This window comes from Motacilla alba, chromosome 15 (assembly GCF_015832195.1).
Source record: "Motacilla alba alba isolate MOTALB_02 chromosome 15, Motacilla_alba_V1.0_pri, whole genome shotgun sequence".
Classification (NCBI taxonomy): Eukaryota; Metazoa; Chordata; class Aves; order Passeriformes; family Motacillidae; genus Motacilla; species Motacilla alba.
Window position 1 is genome coordinate 2,868,602 of NC_052030.1, and position 18,575 is coordinate 2,887,176.

The 18,575-nt window shown below is 41.1% G+C and overlaps 1 protein-coding gene across 1 annotated transcript in view; it reads left to right on the top strand.

Annotated features, from left to right (window-relative positions):
• RSPH14 (radial spoke head 14 homolog) overlaps positions 1 to 14,380 on the top strand; it is a 71,688-nt gene extending 57,308 nt beyond the window's left edge. The window contains exons 4-6 of the mRNA XM_038152603.1: positions 11,406 to 11,631; positions 12,952 to 13,088; positions 14,059 to 14,380. Coding sequence (XP_038008531.1) covers positions 11,406 to 11,631; positions 12,952 to 13,088; positions 14,059 to 14,318 — 623 coding nt within the window. The 3' untranslated portion in view covers positions 14,319 to 14,380. The remainder of the gene's footprint in view (positions 1 to 11,405; positions 11,632 to 12,951; positions 13,089 to 14,058) is intronic.
• Positions 14,381 to 18,575: the final 4,195 nt, after the last annotated feature.

Consider the following 18,575-nt stretch of genomic DNA (forward strand, 5'->3'; position numbering starts at 1 on the left):
GGAATTACAGACATGCAGTACCTGAGTAATGGGACAGGTCTGAGAAGTTTGGGGGCTATTATTTCAACACCACCATATGGGAGCTTGCTGTTGATTAATGGCACAGTTAAAAACCAACTTGCCTGAAAAATGCCTCAGCAGATATGTCTAAGTTTTCTTCAGTTTTGCCTTGTCCTGCATCCAGAAATCCTCAATTAGGGCCTTTCAGCATGGATTGATTGCATTACATGTAGCTAAGCTCCCACAGGAATTTAGAGAAATAAGTCTCCAAATAGCCTGGACAGGTGATTAAAAGCCAAAGTCAAACAGCGCAGAAATCCAGGTCCTTAGCCCAGGACTCCGTAAACAGACTGATTGCACAGAAATAACTATAGAAAGTGGATAGTTTGTGTGGAAATGCAAAGAGTCATTTTAAGGACCTGTGCGATCTGACTGGATTTCCCTTTACTCTTCTGTGTCGGCGAGGTCACCATTTCTGCCCCACCAGAGCAGGCTTGCATTTGGAGGAAGCAGCGTTTGACTGCTGAGGTGCAGCATCCGAGACACGACCTCCTGGGCTCGTTGGCTGCACGAGTTTCATTTAACTTGCCAGTGCTATTCATTAACCTAAAGCCAAAGCCTTGCCTGTTTACTGCTGCTTTCTGCTGGATCAATCGAAATAGATGCCCTCTTACATGTTTATTTTGAAGACAATCGTGCTAAAACAAAAAAGTGCTCTTAAGTGGAAAGTCCCATAGGGATTTTTCTAATCAATTACCCTTTATTATACCATGACAACGTGAAAATATTTATATGCACACATGCAATGTTCTTGGTGAATGTACATCTCCAAATGATAGAGGGTAAATTGAGAGGCCACATCTGGTCTCTAATAAAAATACAATAAAAGACATTTTGTATTTCATTCAATCTTCTACCAAACACTCTCTTTTTAACAAGCAATTGTAGATCTGGGTTAGATATTTATAGACAGGTCTGTGATTCTCTCAGCATGAAGAACTGAACAGAACATTTAAAGGAGCATAAAAGGACTGTATTTTTATTTTTAACCATTTTTCTCACGTGGAAAAGTTTAAAATAGCATCATGTACAGATGATTGGGATCTGATATTTATATCTATCTGATATATTGTTGCTTTGTATCAGTGACTGTGAGATGGTGGGGAAAAAATCATGAATGCACCTTCTATCAGGTGGTATCATCCTGACCTCATTTGGCTTCATCATTTAGGATGAAAATTCACTTTCTACCAGGATTTCACCCTTTTATCTTCTCTCACCCTTCAGGTGACTGAGGGTTTTGCTTAATATCAGCAGTTTACTCTTTCTATGAGATCAAATCATGAGAGACATTTGAGAATGTGAACCCAGACAATGCATTACATCTAATATCACAATCAACTAAAAAAGAACTTTAAAAAGAAAACAACAACCAAACCCTACAAATGTTGAGTGCTTTACACCCCTTCCTTCACGGTTCTATTATGTACCTACTATGTGTGCAGCTCATTGTTTCAGCTGCTGCATCAGCAGTTGCTACTGAAGCCAAGTTGAGGAAAACAAACACTAAATCCAGCAGCTGGAGGAGAGCTGCTCTCCCAGAGCCCTGGAAGATACCTTGGCTTTCCTGTGCAGTAAACTTTCCACAGCAGTCCTTGCTTATCCTAAGCTTAGGGATGGATCCATGCACTCCTATTCCTTCAGAGCCTCAGTGGGAAGAAAGCTACAGTGATACTGTGAAACAAGATAAAGGAACATAGTTCTTTGTAAAGAGCCCATCCTTCAAGACTACATTATTATGTTATTTTAAAAAAGGGTGAATTAAAGTATTCTTTGTTCATTTTTCACTCTTAAGGGCAAAGGAATGGGGGAAAAACCAAAACAAAACCCTTCAAACATTAAACCAAACTGGAGATCACTTAGTAAAGTATACTACAAAGGATCCATGAGGGTTGAACAGAAAAAATCACTTGAGATCAAAATACAAAAATCTTTGGGAATTGCACCAGGAGATTCAATTAAAGAGTGCCAGGAATTTTTTGAAACCATAGCTTTTAAAACAAATTGTACCAGCTTCAGATCTTCTGTTAAAGGGGTCTGAGCAACAGGTTGTTGGTTGTTCTTAGGGTACCCTCTTCCCTCCTGAAATCTTCCTGGTTGGGAGTTTTGCACTTCATAAGAGCGATTAAATATTCACTGAAGAGTGGCTTGGAAGTAGATCTCTCCCACTTGAGGACATCAGTAGGCATTTAGTGGGGGTTTAAAAATTTTTTGTAATAACAAACAAAAAGAAATGTACTGATTTCAAATATATTTCATTTTGCCACTTATGTTCCTACCAGATGAAGAAGTACCAAATTGGGCCCTCAGAAGGATTATATATCATTTAATAGATACTTAGAAAAACAAGTTATAATTGGACTTCACATTTTCTTGTGAAAAATAATTCCACTTCATGTAAGAATCACATATAACTACAATTTCATAAGGCACTGTTATTGATCTGTTCTATGACCTCCTTGTGTCTGATTACCAGAAATTATTTGGTAATTAAAAAAATAAAAACAGACAATTTTTTTTTGAGGACACAAAAGTAACTCTGGGAAGCTATAGAAGAAGAGCTGGGAACATCCAGGTAGCTTTACTATGGGGACTTCAAATGCCAGTCCAGTTCTTTAAAAATTTGTAGTATTGCAGTCAGGACTAAGTAATTGGTTTAGATAATTGTCCACTTATTCAATGTCAGGCCCACAGCTGGTTTTGCATCTACATAAACTCTGAGAGTTTTCCATCTATTTACCAGCCCACTTATAGAAAGTACAAAGTAGACACACAAAGTGTGTTCTCTGTTTCTGTTTAACAGAGTTTTGAATCCTCTGTATATAATGTTCTAATAGATAAGCACATAAGTAGTACTGTTGAAGTGCCTATGCTTAATCTGGCATGTTTACAGAAGCTAGACCTAATATTTTAGTTCAGGTTAAGTAACAGCTTCATTTGCTGTTGTGCCCAACATTTACTGTGGAGGTACTTTAAAAAACAAATCATCCTAAAAGCAGCCCACACCTTGGCAGGCTTGTATTCAATTAGGGTTTTTTAATTTTTCACTGCTTGAAATAAAATACAGGCTAAAAGACACTGGAAAGCACTATTGTAGAGCTCAGTCTGAACAGAATGCAATTTTCATTGAGTACAGAAAGCAGTTTTCCTAAAGAACATGGCTTCCCATGGAAAACATGGAATCTGCAAGTAGCAGTCTGAGTGGAGAGGGGAGGCTCAATCTGCTGTTCCACCCAGCTCCACTCATGTCGTGCAGCCATCTGGGCCTGTGGTTCCAATCAAGATGTGTTTCTTCTGCTCTCATTCCAAACAAAATTGCCAAGCCAGAGCATCTGAAGCAGAAAAGGATTTCAGCCACCTGTAGCACTGTATTCTTCTTTTCAGGAGGTTTTATCAGTTCTCACAGTCAGTTGTGCTCATCTTGGCATCAGTGGAAGCAGTGTGAACTGTAGGATAAAATTGTCCTGTTGCTGCTTTGCCAGCAGGCCTGACCAGTAAATAGAAGCAGTGGATTTGTCAGCACTACAATTTCTCCAGTTCCTACTTTGAAATTTCTATCAGGTAATTTTTGAAATAATATATCATATAACACATAACACATATCTCCTGCCCTTCTAACAATGGAGAAAATGCAAAAAAGCTGTGCTTACACAATGAGACTGAATTCATGTTCCCGTTAAGTTCTTCCTGTTTTCTTCTACCACTATTTGCAGTCTTTCAGTCTGTTCAATTTTCAGTCTGTGCAATGATTCATATCTTCAAAGCAAGTTTATGTTAATTTTCAAGACAAAATTCTTCAGAATCTGACACATAATTAATTCTAGATATTTGGTTGCTTTAAGCCTCTCATTTTTAATGTTTGACAGTAGTATAATCAAATCTCTATAGGAAACATTCTCATTCATATACCTCTGTTTCTGATGGATTGCCATTTCGTTGTACTGTGGAAGTTCCGAGAATACTTTCACCATCTTAATGACATATTTCTCCTAAGAAACAAAACTGAAAAATATGTTATTAATGTCTGAGCATGTGTGGGGACAATTCACTGGTTATAGAAGGTGAACCTTAAAAATAACCAGGATGTTCTAAAGGTCACTTGGCTGTGTAATGCCATTTTGCAATGCAGAATTCCAGTTGCAGAGGTATACTTCCAGGAATAGGAATTTAAGATAGTTGAGAAAACTGTTTCTTGAACTTCATTCATTTTGCTTTAATTATTTAGCACTCTGCCCCAAAAGAGGATTTATTTTTCTTTCAACCTATTTTCTCAGCAGAAGTTCTGAAAACTTGCAGTTGTGCCTTGCTCTCACATTAGGGGCTTGCAAGACACTTGGACTTAAAATATCTTTTTATTAGTGTAAAATGGCTCTGAATGGTTTCTCAGCTGTTCAACTGGCTTGTCTGAAACAAATGTTTGCCTCCCTCCTCCCCAGCCACTCCTTCCACCCCAGCCAGCCAGACAATCATCTCTGGAGGAAATGAGCTCTCACACATCTTTACAAACCTCTGAGACAAGGCAGACCTTTCTCCACAGGAATCTCTAAAAATTGCCACAATGGAAGTAATAACCATAAGAATGTTTGTCGAACTGATAATGTCATGTTCACCTTACAGCATCCATTTTTCTGTGACTGAAACTTGCTACAGGAGCTGGAAACACTTGATGTACGTGCTTGGTATAAAGTAGAAAATCCAAGATTTAAGTCAGTGTTTGTGGATGTGCCAGTCCAGGTTCTCTTCAGAATGTTTTCTGTCAGGCACAGTAAATCCACTGCCTTCTGAGAACACTCTATGTCCCAGTGGGTACTTGTGAAAGCTGAAATTCAAGAGGCTCTTATGGTTAAGGGCTGCACTGCTCCCTCCTATTCTCATCCTAGAACTACACGTGCCCATCACTGACCAGCAGAAAAAAAGGACAAATTCTGACTTGGAAAATCTGAAATGGGATAGCCTCAGTGGCTGAGGCTCAGCTTTTTGGGAGTAGGTATCTTAAGGCTTTAATTTTCTCTACAGTCATTGATCTGAGGACTTTGGCACAAGTAGTGCACATGTCAGATTGTTTTCCTTCCTCCATGTATTTTGGCAAAGTCTTCCCTGTAGAGAAAATTAATAAATTTCAGGGTGACATTTCCTTCTTCATCTAAAAGAGCAAGAAAAAAACACCTCCAGCTCTCTGGGTGAATTTTTACAAATTTTTTCTTTGTTTTTTTTTTTTTTTTTTTTTTTTTTTTTTTTTTTTTTGTTGTTGTTGTTGTTTTTGTTTGGTTTTGTTTTTTGTTTTTGTTTGTTTGTTTGTTTTGTGGGGTTTTTTTAATGATAAAGATATTTTGTCAGAGAAGTAAAATCCAAGCATTTTCCCAGTTTGTGTGATCAATCTGCATGGAAGATCAGTGGCATGCTGTGTGTGTGCATATGCATTCACACATTTGGGTACACAGGATGACTGTGAGGGTTAAAAATTTAGAAAACTTCTAGAAATTTATTTAAAAGGGAGGTGCAAGCACCTGGAATTCTGAAGGGGTAAATAAAACACTGAAGATAGCACAGCTTCTCCTGCAACTTACAGGCAGACTATCAACAACTTGAGCAAGGAAAAAATTACTTCACCTTCATTTTGATCGTTTGCTTTCTTGTATATGATAACAAGTTTCAGTCTCAGTAAAAGAAGGAAAAGTTGCTTTCATTGTGGAGACTGCTTTCAGATTCCACATGAATGACCAGCAATCCACAGTTGCTGGATTATGAGCTGTCACAACAGAGAGCACATTTAATTATTTCCATCTTTGTTTTGGGGGATTTCCCGCTGAAGGATCTGACACTGCCCTCGGTCAGAATGAGGGGTCTGGTCTTGGTCAGTTATTGGTCTTGGACTGTAGCTAGTTCTTGTACAAAAACAGAACACGGGGTTTATTTCTCATTTTAGATAATTTCTATGTGAAACACAAGTCTATTCTATCTAATTCATTCTCAGAGTTTTTAGCGATATGGTAAAATATGTTCTCTAGACTAATTTTTAAAAATTATTTAGATATTATTCCTCTTTTCACTGGCCATTAATTATTTAAATAATTAAACCCACTCCTTTCAAGCCGGTGGTCACAGGCAGTCTTAATTACTATCAAAATGACAATTTTTTTTTTTAAGTAGCCTGTTTCTTGGATTTCTAAATTATACCAGAGAAGCTATTGCAGATATATCAGGTGTAGTTTCTATGCTAATTTTTTTCAGTGGTGTTTTGATATTACAATTGCACATGCTCAAAGCAAAGTTTCTGAAAACAAAAACAAGATATGCAGGAATCTCTTTCATTCTTTACTGAGGCTTAGGAACCTCTTGTTTATCAGACCAATCTTTCCTGTTCCTTGTTAATACTGGAAACATTTTGGGTTTTTAAATCATCCCTAGAGGCAGCCACATTATGTCCCCCTGCAGGGTACTACTGACTTTTTAATATTTTTATAACCTTCATTTCTGTCATATCTTTTATTCAGACAGCTTCCCAAAATCCTGAGTATTGGAAAAATTCTCAGTGGCTTCAAAAGCAGATCACATAATGCTTTTATAAAGCTTATAAAGTTTTATAAAGCTCTTGTATTTTTAATTAAGATCTGGCAGACGCTACTGTTGAGGTTGTGATTTTGTACCTGGTGAATCCCTAAGGGCTCTCATAAGATTAATGCCTCCAGCCAATGCTTCCATTTGAAATGATTTGATACAGAATTGTTTACTATTTCTAGTCTGATCCAATCTCTGCAGTGTATTCCTCAGTTCTCTCAATATCCCAGTAGCTCTTCAGTTCATGTAAACAGAGACTTCCCACCCCTCAGTCCTTTCAGATAAGAGATAGCCTCTGTCTCTAGGCACAGCCATCCTTTGGGACACTGCTGTTTGTTCCTGTTAGATTGTCATGGAGAGACAGAGAACTATTCTTGCAAAGAAGAGCAAAATATTCTGCTTTTCGAAGAGGTCAAGAGAATTATCCTCTTCAGGTAGAGTCTTGGTGAAGCTGATGGGTTCTAGGCTGGTGAGCTGCAGTTCATTGAATGTGATCTGCCTCCTGCTCCAAACTCACCAGAAAGTTCAGCCCAGTTTTCTAGTATTTCTAGTATTATATTCAATCTGCTCCCTGACACAGCCATAATGCTGGAAGCACTGAGAATCAAGATGCTGAATCTTAGCATTAAATAAGCTACTACAAGGTTCATAAACTGTGCTCTCGTGACAGGTGACTCAGAGATCTTCCCAGAATAAATTATATTTTTTCCATTTAAACAGTAGTGAGCAAGGAGTCATTAAGGAAGGTGTGCAGGGGCAGCATCCCTTGTGCTCATCCTGTCACTCAAAGTGTCACTCTCGGCACCAAGGAAGCATCACCCAGCACAGTTAGCCAGTGTCTGTGATGTATGGTGGCACTCACAAGAGTAATAAACCCTTTCTTCCCTCTGAAATGCTGATAAACTATTGCAGGGCAAGCAAGAGAGCTGCTGCTCTGGGAGTTTAGGCAGGATCACTTAACTTGGGAGTTAAGTCAGGATCACCTGTGATGCCAGGCAGAAGATTCCCTTCCCATGGCTCTGCTTTGCTTTTCCTGTGCATCCCTTCCTAAGCAAAAATGCCTTTACTGAGCATTTCAAATACTTGTGTGACCCTTGCAGAGACACATCCAAGGTGCCAACAAAGATTCATATTCCAGACAATCTGTGTTTCCATATTATTTTTCTGTGTTCCATTACACCAGTCATCGCTTTGTGGCCATGCATGAGGCACATGCTTCAGACCAGATCATTTTGAGTTGAAAACCAGCATTTTTAAGGAAAAGGCTTTGCAATGTGATTTGATTTATGGAATTGAAAACCAAAACAAAACACCGTTCTTATGTACTGTAAATAACTCCTTCATCTTCTACTAAATTTAACTTGTTTACATGCCCTGCAGCCATATCGAGAGAACAGAATAAATGGCAACTCCTCTTTGGGCCTATTTGAAATAAAAATCAGGAAAGGGAGGATGAGAGTGGCCAGACAGTTATGAGAAGGAAGAGATGAGTGCTCAGATAAAAAGCAGCCCAAGGGAAGATTGCAAGTTCTCAGAAAAACAGATCAATAATGACATTAACTATGCAGCTGCAAATGCAACTATTTGCATTTTGAAAACATTTTTCCCAACTTCTTCACTGGGCCCAGGGTATCTAGAACACTCTCTGCAATAGACAAATCCCTTTTGAATGGGCAGCATTTGGATGAAAAGTTTGTATCCTGAGGGTGCCACTGTATTTTTCAGTACAGGACTACTCAAAACCCCAGCTTACTTTCCCCTCGTATTGCTCACGCACTAAGATCCAAGGATCTGAGACCTCTCTCATTTAGAAGTGACTCCCAAACAACTTGCCACTGATTTTGCCTCCTCCCTTTTCCCTCCCTAGACCTTTCAACCTGTGGTTCCCCTGGGAAAATCATGACGAATTTCCACATGGAAATTTCAGTCTCAATGTTAGGTAGTCTCTTTTTGTTGTTGTTGATGGCCTTTCCCCTCCACCCTCTTTCTCTTCACCACACTGAGAGTTTTGACAAGGTCAAACAATTCATCTTTATTTCTATATTTATATCTGAGAAGCTCCCTCTCGTAGCACGACAGCGTTTGAGCTCAGACAGCTTGACAAAAACAGTAGACAAGAAAGCTCCTGGTAGAGAGACCCAGCCCGGTAAAACAAAATCAATTAAAAAAAAAAAAACACCAAACATTAAAACATCCCAAGTGTTCAGACAAAATGAGCACCAGTAGCCTCAGAATAAAAACTGGTTAATGGCTGTACAAAATCAAAGCTGTTCTAGACAACATTATACATTATCTCAGCAGCTTATGGACACAGACACAAAGTGGTTTCATTGGGTTTCACACCCAGGACTGCAGTGCCACAGTAAAGGCCAGCACCAAAAGAAGACAAGAAGTGCAATAAATGAGGGATGACTGAGGCAAAGAAAGTCAATAAACATTAACTGGAAGGAATAAAGCCAAAGGCAAGTGAAAGCAGCCCTGGCTGTGTGAATGTATTGCTGGAATACATTAAAGATAATTGAAACACCCAGACAGAAAGAAGTGAAACCTGAGTGCTGGTTATACTACCTGGCTGTATGATGATGAAGTGATCAAGAGAATTGAGAGAACTTTGCAAGGAAGTTCCTGAAAAAGAGGGAATTGCAGCAAAGTGAAAATGAAATTTAACATGATGGGTTAAAAAAAGGCTAGTAAGTATTTGAAAGCAAGTACAAAAAACAGGAAAGAGCCAAGTACATCTCCCAGCTTGAGGGAGATAGAGAGAATGTTACAGCAGCAGTTGTTTCAGACAGATGGAAAGTTAAGTTAAATCAAGCAGTGGTTTGTCTGGGCTCTAACTGGAGTGTGTCTGCAGTGTGCAAAAAGGGTTTGCTTATGGACTGTCCCAAGGAACATTGGGATCCACGTGAGTTAAAGCTACACACAGGTGCTTGTGACAGGCAGTGTGAGCCTAAGGCTGTTGCATCTGATTTACTGCTCTTCCTCCAAAACTGTGCCTCCCAAACTGACATTCTGTACTGATTTCCACCCAGAATTTAGAAGTGCATATGGTGACTATGAGCAGTCTGGGGATCCCATTTTCATGCACTCAGGCCACACAGTTTGTTTCATGAAAAACTTTGGGAGGAGTTTTAAAAGTTGCATTTGAAAAATCTTTTATTTCACAGGCCATTTCCAAAGACTGTTGGGAAGTGTGGCTAAAGGAATTCTGGATACGATTTAACTGCATTAGTCTGCTTCCTTGGGAGCAGTTCACGAGTGGGTTCCCTACTGCTTGGCATTCCATAAGGCACGAAGAATTCCCAGACATATTCCTGCTGCTGTCTAACCTTCCCAGGGACCCTCCAACAGAGTCCTTTGCAGAGCAATAGTGCAGGTGTCCTTTATCACATCCTTCTGCAGGAACAGTATAAATGGGCTGGAGTTACTCTTTGACAAATTTCTTTTTTTCCTCCAGGGAACAATATAGGGTTGGTTGGGTTTTTTCACAGTGAAAGCACCAACTCCCCTGTGTAGTGACACACAGAGCCACACCTTCAAAGAACATTATTTCACTTTCCTTTCCTGCTTTGGCTTTCTGGCACAAGGAGAAATCCTTGTTTGTAAAATGCTGTTAGCCTTCAATGTGAATTGTCTTGGAATTGATTTTCCTTATTTATTTGAATTCTCACAGAAACTGACCTCCAAATGTAGCACAGGTAGTAGAGCTGTAATATCACCCCAAGGCATTGTAACATGGATCCTAGTAAGTCAGTACCATAAGTTATTCAGTATTAGCAAAGCCTCAGAAATATGTACAACAGAATAACCTCTAGATTATAATCCTGGTTTTCACCCAATTATCAAGGTGAGGGATTTCTCTTATGCACTACCAAGGGTCATTAAAATGTCTTTCCCACTTGCCTCTGCTGTAAAGATTCATTTGAAAACACCTTGATGACTCTTACCACAAAACTTCCTTATCTAACCATATATGAATCACTTTGAAAGGAGCCACATTTCTCATAGCAACCAAAGAATCAGTCTTAGCAACAAGACAAGCTGGAGAATTTTGTTTTCACATAGTTACTCGTGGACAGTACATTCTGCTTTCCCCTGGCATTGCTGTTGCAGTGTTGACTTAGTAAAGGGTGAGAAATGGTACAAATCAGACTCTTGCTCAGAGCAAAGACATCACTTGCCAGGCAAGTTATGATCTCTCTGCCTTTGATATTATATTTTAGGAGCCAGTGCAAGAGTACTGACTGCTGGAAAGTTCAGAATTTAAATTTTTGCCTTGACAGAACTACTACAAAGAAATGTGTGAGGAAGCTGACAGTTCCCAAAATCTTGACTTCCCCCCAGTAGAAACCACCATGAGAATAAAAGAACGAGCTCTAAAGGCCAACATCTCTGTCTCTCTTGGCATTTGTTCATGTTGAGAACAGTTAGAAAGGCTGCATAGAAGGTGACTTTGTAATGTATGTATGTTTCCTATATTTTCCTTGCAAGGATAGTTTTGGGAGAAATGTTACAGAGAAACTGGGAACATCAAAGCAATTGTCATGTTGATTATTACTTGGTATTAATTTCTTTAGAGGAGTTTTGGAGAAGCTTCCCAAAGAAGCAATGCTGAGATGACATTTATAAACAGGGGAGTGTTGGAGCAGTTTCCATCTCTCAATCCCACTTCTGTGTAAGGAAATGAGTTCCCACATGGAATTGATCCTCTGAAGAAATTCCAGGTGCAGGTAGCAATAGTAACTGCACTCAGCTCTCACCCGTGCTCCTTCCTGTCCTCTCTGCAGGGGCTGGTGGTGTCCTGCAGGCTGGTTTGATTCCCCCACTGGTCCTGAAGTTGAAGACAGAGTTGGATGAGATCCAGGAGCTAATCCTTGGTACACTCTCCAACTGCCTCCGTGTGGAGGTTTCTGAAGCCCTGGCAGCTGGTGCTGTTACTGTGCTGAAAGAAAAGCTCTCACACCCCTCCACAGCCATCAGGAGCAAAGCAGCCTGGGTCCTCTTAGAAATCAGGTAAAGAAATATCTCTAATGCTTAAGTACAAGAAAAAAACTAATTCTTTCAGGAATAAATTCAGGAGTAAATTCAGAACCAATTCAGGAGTAAATAAATGCCATTCATTTACAGCTGTGTTCCACTACACACTGAAGCTGCCACATTTCACATGTAAAGTACTATCAGCCTGAATGCACACATGGGTAAAACAAAATGAAGCACATGGGCTTAAAAAATTCCTAAGTGCTATAAATCACTGAAGAGAGCAGATGCTCATCAGTCATTCCTTCTCCTTCTGTTTGTTTTCAGTATTGGCAGTGGAATCAGGATTTTTTTCCTGGTACAGCCCTGCTAGGAAAAAAATCTTACATGAAAAATCTTGTAGAAACAGGATTCTGACCACTATGGAGGTAGGGAGAATCTCCCTTAAGTTTTTGGAGAAGTGCTCTCTCTCAGAAAATTAGAGATCCTTGGAAACTTTCACTGTGATTGAAGATAGAAATAGTTTTCTGCCACAGGCTGCCACATACATCAGTGATCAGAAAAAGCAATCTTTATATTAGATTTGTGTATCAGAGAATGGATGAAAGAAATAACTTAAGTCCACTCCACTGCAATCAGAAAATATAATAAGTGTTTGACAAATGTCTAATTTTAAAAGGTCTGCAGTTGATGTAGTTTACATATCAACTGGCACTACACATTTCCTCATGTTCTATAATAGAGAGGTATTAGAATAAAAGAGTATAATTAACATCAGTCATAGAAAGAAAGCAAAATGTAACTGAAATATGGACATGAGCTACGTTCTAGGTCCCTGCAATGGCTGGGCTGCATTAAATATTCTCCTCATTAGAGAGGCTGGATAGAAAGAGAGAAAAGTGATCTGGGGGAAGAATTCATTTTAGCCCTCTGGTTTAGCAAGTTTTTAAATCTCTAGAGGCTTCGCCAGCCAGGTTTGTAACTCTATTACAATTAGGACCAGCAACACCCTTAATCCCACATCCTGTTACATGCAGCTGCCCATCGGGGTCCAATGCATCATAGAAAGCTTTTTTAAAAATCCAGATAGTACCTAAAAATAACCTGGAATATTGTGAAGCTCGTCCAGGCAGGTCGGTGTGGTGTCCTCGGGCCTGTATCAGCAGGGGGTTCAGCAGCCACAGGCACAGCCATCCCCTCGGGTGCCTGGGGGGCAGGACGGTCCCTCCAGGGGCGCAGCAGCCGTGACAGGGCTGGTGGCACCGGGACAGGGCTGCGGCTCCCGGGGTGGCCAGAGGCCGAGGGGGCTGCACGGGCAGCAGGCACAGTTCGAGTTTAACCATCTTCTCTACACAGCTCTCATGCTGAGGGGAAAATCGCCGTGTGCGAAGAAGAGGTGATTCCTGTGCTGCTGAGGCTGCTGGAAGACACACAGCCCGAAGTCCAAGTCAACTCAACGGGAGCGCTGATGTTCGCTCTCGTTACACCTCAGGGTGAGAGACGGCAGCTCTGCTGGGGAAATCCAATTCTAGGGCAACTAAGTAACAAAACACTTGCCCCCCACTCCCCAAGTCCTCGGTTTCTGACAATGTTAGTGCTCGTCAAGAAATTAAGATTGGGACATTTCTTTATCGCTGTCTTTAGCAACTGCTGCTGCTCCGTCACAGTGCCTAGCGGGAACGGGATATTTCACATTTCATTCCCCTAAGTAGGTCAACAAGTTATTTATCTACCTCACCTGCATCATTTCCCTCCAGAGGGGGAACATTTTCCATTCAAGTCCAGACCACACAGAGATCCAGAAACCTGGAGCTGCACTGAGTCACCAGTGCTCAGCAGAGGAGCGCTGCTCTCTGGATACACTCTGGGATTAGAGGCAGCTCCTCTCTCACAGCTGGGAGAGCAATGAATATTAATAAGGTCTGTAGCTCTCCCAAGTAACTTACATGACACAGAAAATACTAACTGCTAAATTTCCAGTGTGATGAATGAGTAATTAGACATAAAAGACTCAATAACAGCAGTTGTGTTCCAGTCCTCCTCTGCAAACCTTCCTCGGGCTTCCAAAGACAACTCAGGAGTGGATCTCGGTCTTTGAAGTGTTTTTAAAGATGAAAGACTGGAGGATGTTCTGGAGGGCATCTAACGAATTCCTCTCCTCACCCCCCTCCAAAACATAGTTTATTCTATCATTTAGTGCCTCATGTATTTTTGGATAATTTGTTGCAAATGAAATACTAATGTTCAAGGCAGATAAAGTTAACCATGAAAGATTTTTTTTCCTTAAAAATAAACAGCTGGGAGCCAACCTTGGTCTCCGAAAGAAGAGCATGTTCTGCCTCTGTGCCCTGCACCTCCAGGGCTGTTCAGAGCTGCAGCCAGACAGGGAATGGAACGTGTCAGCCCAAGAGGATGATGATCAGATGTCATTACACATTTCAAAGCCAGTTTATTTCCTTTCAGGGAGATCCTCAGCCATGGGTGCTGAAGCCATTCCACCTTTACTGATGCTGGTTGCTGAGGAAACCAGCAAAGCGCGTTTGAATGCAATCAAAGCCCTCACCCTGCTGGCTGAGCTGCCAGAGGGCCGCCACACGCTGCTGGCTCACAGGGACACGTTTCAGCGGTGTCTGGATGATCCCAGCGAGGCCGTGCAAAGAGCTGCCGAAATCGCCATCACCGTGATCGACTGGAAACCCTTCTGCAGCCGCGATCTTTTCTAGAGATCTATTGCCCTCTGTTGTTGTCTGGCTGTAAAAGGTACATGATTACATGAGACCTTCAACACTAGAGCTCTCTTCCTCACTTACTCTGGATGGGTTTCTCCTGAAAAGTTATTTGGCAAGAGTTTCACATCTATATTTCAGGTCACAAGCAGAAAAATGGAGAAGAAAAGATAGGAAGTGTGAAATTCTCCACTAGGAGTTAATGCCCAAATTACCAAGATTTTCCTATGATATAAGACACCAACCCTTTTTGTTTTCTTCATAATATTCTCTCCTTTTTTTAAAAAACCTCAGCCTATCAAACACTAATCAATAATTAATTATATTAGAAATGTTCACAATTAACCCCTCCAGCAATTTGTCCATGCTGACAAATAGATCTAACAACAGGAATTCACTCGAATTTTGCTGCAAACATTTGTTGAACATGGGATTAAGACCAAAGTCAGAAAGCCTTTACCAGGATAGCCCTTGGTAAAGCTGAGTTGGGGCCCCTCCAACAGGAGAGGGCTCTGCTCCCTAATTGGAATTGTTGGTAATAGGGAACAAAAGCACCTCTGGGTTTGAGCTGAAGGGCAGTGGAAGTGGTGGGAAGTTTCAGTAGCATTTTATTCTCTGGGAATTCAAGCCTGGTCACTGCTGACATGTTGCAAATTTCTGTCTGCAGTTACAAGAGTGTCATTTCAGAGGCTTCAACAGGAGGCCTGGGCAAAGAAATAACAAAAATGAGCAGGACAGCCCTGGCCATTCTCAGCCGCCAAGGAAGATGTGACAGGGTGGCTGGCACAGCTTCACAGCAAGTCCCATTTTTTTTCACTGGGGTTTTGTTCTCACATGGGAGTTTTATATCCAGAATTGTAGCTACAAAGAAGCTGCATCAGGTCTATAAAAGGGGTTATTTGTCAGGGCTGTTTTTCCATTCAAACCCACAGTCACACTCCAACTGCATTACCTTTACACACAGGATAAACTCTTCCTGTAGGACTGATTGCAGTTAAAATGTTTCTCTTCCATAATGTAACCAAAGGGTGAATTTCCTCTCCTATAAAGATGTGATTTAAAAGTATTGAGTCAGTTGGATTCATTCCCTCCAGGCAAGAGGAACTCTGCCTTTTAAACACATAAGGCACTCATACGTAATACATATTGGTGCCAGAGTGCATCCAACTCAATAAGAGAAGCCAGGCAGCTTTAATAACATGCTAAAGGACTAGAGCAGCACAGTGTAGGCTCAGCTGCTCTGACAAAACTGCAGGAAAATCTGGTAACAGTCATCATTTTAACCCAGGTCCAACCTTGTCACAGCCTTCCCTGATATTTTAGGTTTCACCCTTCAGTGAGTTCCCAAAATAATTAGCTTGTTCAGATGCAGAAATAAGACCATCCACACTGAACTGCTCTGACTAGAAGAAATTGATTTGGACCTTAAGTAGGGTGTTCCAAGTATCAGCCTGATCAATGCTTTAAAGACAATATAAACTGTTCCCAAAAAAGCCTCTCCATGGATCAGTGTTCTCATCTTACACACACAGTACAGAAACGGAACAAAGCCTCAGGTGAACTCTGAGATATGGACACTACTGGGGCCCTCCCACATGTCAGCTTTTGTCTCAGCAATTCTTTGGCACTGTTAACATCTGACAACATGAAACCATCACACTCCAAACACGACAGGAATTCCCTTGGGCTGTACTGACCATGTGCTGCCTCTGCAAATGCCAGGATTTAAAGTCTGTGTATGGAACAGCCACTGATAACCACTGTTAATTGGGGTTTTCTACTTACAAAGCTACATTATTGACAAAAAGGTGGTTGCAGATATAATAATCAAAAGGCACAGGCTGTGCTGAGGGCTAATTCCCTGCTTTGGGATGAGAGACTGGAGTCCCCATTTCATGAGGCTGGAATTAATTAGCACTGTAGGTGCCAGTAAAACAATTGGCTACATCAAAGGAACACCTTATGAACACTTTCCCTGGACTGACTTAGCTTGCAGTCAGGAACACTCCATAATAAAGCTACCACAGACTTGGTCACAAAAATACTGAAGATCTTTTGGAATTACTTCATACGCATTACAAATACTTAAATTAACATCTCAGGATCTGGCACCCCACACCCTAATTAAACTCACCCTTTCAGAGGAAATGCTGTGTGTACAGCAAGTCTCTGGTTTTAGCACTGGACCCTCCCCAGTGCTCTATGCCCTGATGGCTTTAGCACCAAGGCAAATTTTTAACATCAATGAAATAAATTTGCCTTTTTAGCTTGAAGCCAACAATTATAATGGCCCAGATATATTTCATATGGTCCCAGGTCAATACTGGAATTAATGCAGTTACACTCTACACAGATTGAGCTCTCAAACCAGTTGCCCAGCAGTCCTCAGCAGCACCAGAAGACAAGACAGCTGCGTCCATGGGAAACAAGACTTCCCTGTGGAGTCTTGTTTCCCACCCAGGCAGAGGTCACGTTGAATTTTTTCTAACAGTTTCTAGAAGGTTAAGAATGTTATGGCTCTTTGTTCTTGCAACTACAGACTCATTTTCCTTCTTTCAGAAGGCCGAGGGGTAGAAATAATTCTGTCCTGCTCTGGAAAACGGCAGCTTTTAATTCCATCTCTTCATGTTTCAAAGCAGATAGTATATTTGTCTTCCACTACTACCTTTTCTATTAAAAAAAAATTTTAATCATATAGTGAGAAATTTGTCTAAGGACCAAATTGGCTGGGAAAATCAGATTTGACTAATGACATGAAACCAGAAGAGCAGAGACAGCTACACACGAAGCTAATATGCTCAAAGCACAGGACTTCTCTTTAGCAAGACAAAGTTTGCCATTGGAATGAATAAAACCCATTTTAACAATTTGTTTTAGCATATCTTGCATATAAGCTACATTTTTAAAGTTATAGGCTGTATAACTTTATTACTATAAACAAAAATGCTGCAGAGTGACAAGAAACTCACACTTGAGCTTGAAGCTCTTGCAGGTACCTCCAGAAAAGGAGGGGAGGTGCTGATCCAGGCAGGCACAGCTGCTCTGGCCTCAACTCTGCCAGGTGACAGGAGGGTGGCCTCAGGAGCTCGAGGGGAATTATTCTATCTCACAGCTGCCCATGGTAGAGGGCAAGAAGTAATATTCTTCAGGAGGCACAAAAAAGGCAACCTCTTTTATTAATAATAAGGATGATCACTTGAGGCGCTGCTTATACTGTCTTGCATTAAAACAACCAGTAGAGATTGGAGGGAGTGAAGTTTTGTCTGTCCTTTAGGTTCTCCAGCACAGGCCTACAATACACACTCCATGAGAAAATGCCATGAATCACCAAATAAAGCCAGAGGTTTTTGCGTTTCCCATCTCTTTCAGCAGTGTATTGCCTGCTGTTACTGGATCTGGGACTACAGATTCTCAGTTCAGCACAAGGGAAGGTCTCTGACTGCTGCTCCCTTCCCTCTCTGTGGGTTCTCTGCTCCCCCAGAGAACACTGCAGGGCACAGACATCTGCAGCTGGCACATAAGACCACTAAGCAAATCAAAGCACCCAGCAGCTTTCCTGAGAGCAGCTCTGCTGCCACCCCACAGCCTGTGCCCAGCCTTTTCTGTGCTGTCTGTCCCCAGAAATGTCAGCTCTAAACTCCTCTGGCTCCACACTTCAGACCAAATGAGCTCAAGTGCCCTTCAAATACAATGACTGACAGAACATGGATTTATTGTTTAGCTTTGCTCCTCATTTTTGTGTTGGCTTTTACTTTACAGGAACACTCCTGGTTTTGCCAATTAAGGAAGGTCAGGGAGCTGAGTCCCCTGGCAATCCCAGTTGCTGCTGGGCTCCAATCACCACAATCACCTGAACCTGAGGAGCTCAGCCTTGTGCCATGGCCTAATTCAGCAAGGCCAGACAGTCTGCTTGAAACCAAACCCTGGCTACTGCAGATTGATTCCAAACAAAGTGCCAGACCTTCCCTCCCCTGGCATTTCAGTGCATGAGGTTTTTCAATAATGAAATAGGAATAAACCCAAATTCTGAGTTCTAAGAACAGAGTGTTCTCATCATCATCGATACTAAACATTTGTGAGATACTTGGATACATTTTTGTGGGTGATACAGACAAATTAAATGAACAGTGATTACCATTTTTCAGGATTTTTCCTGAGAACTATGTAGTATTTCTTAAATGGAGGATTTTGTAGAGTGTGTGTTCTTTACAGAGCAGTGTCACAATTTGCTGACAGTGCTACTAAGTGCATATT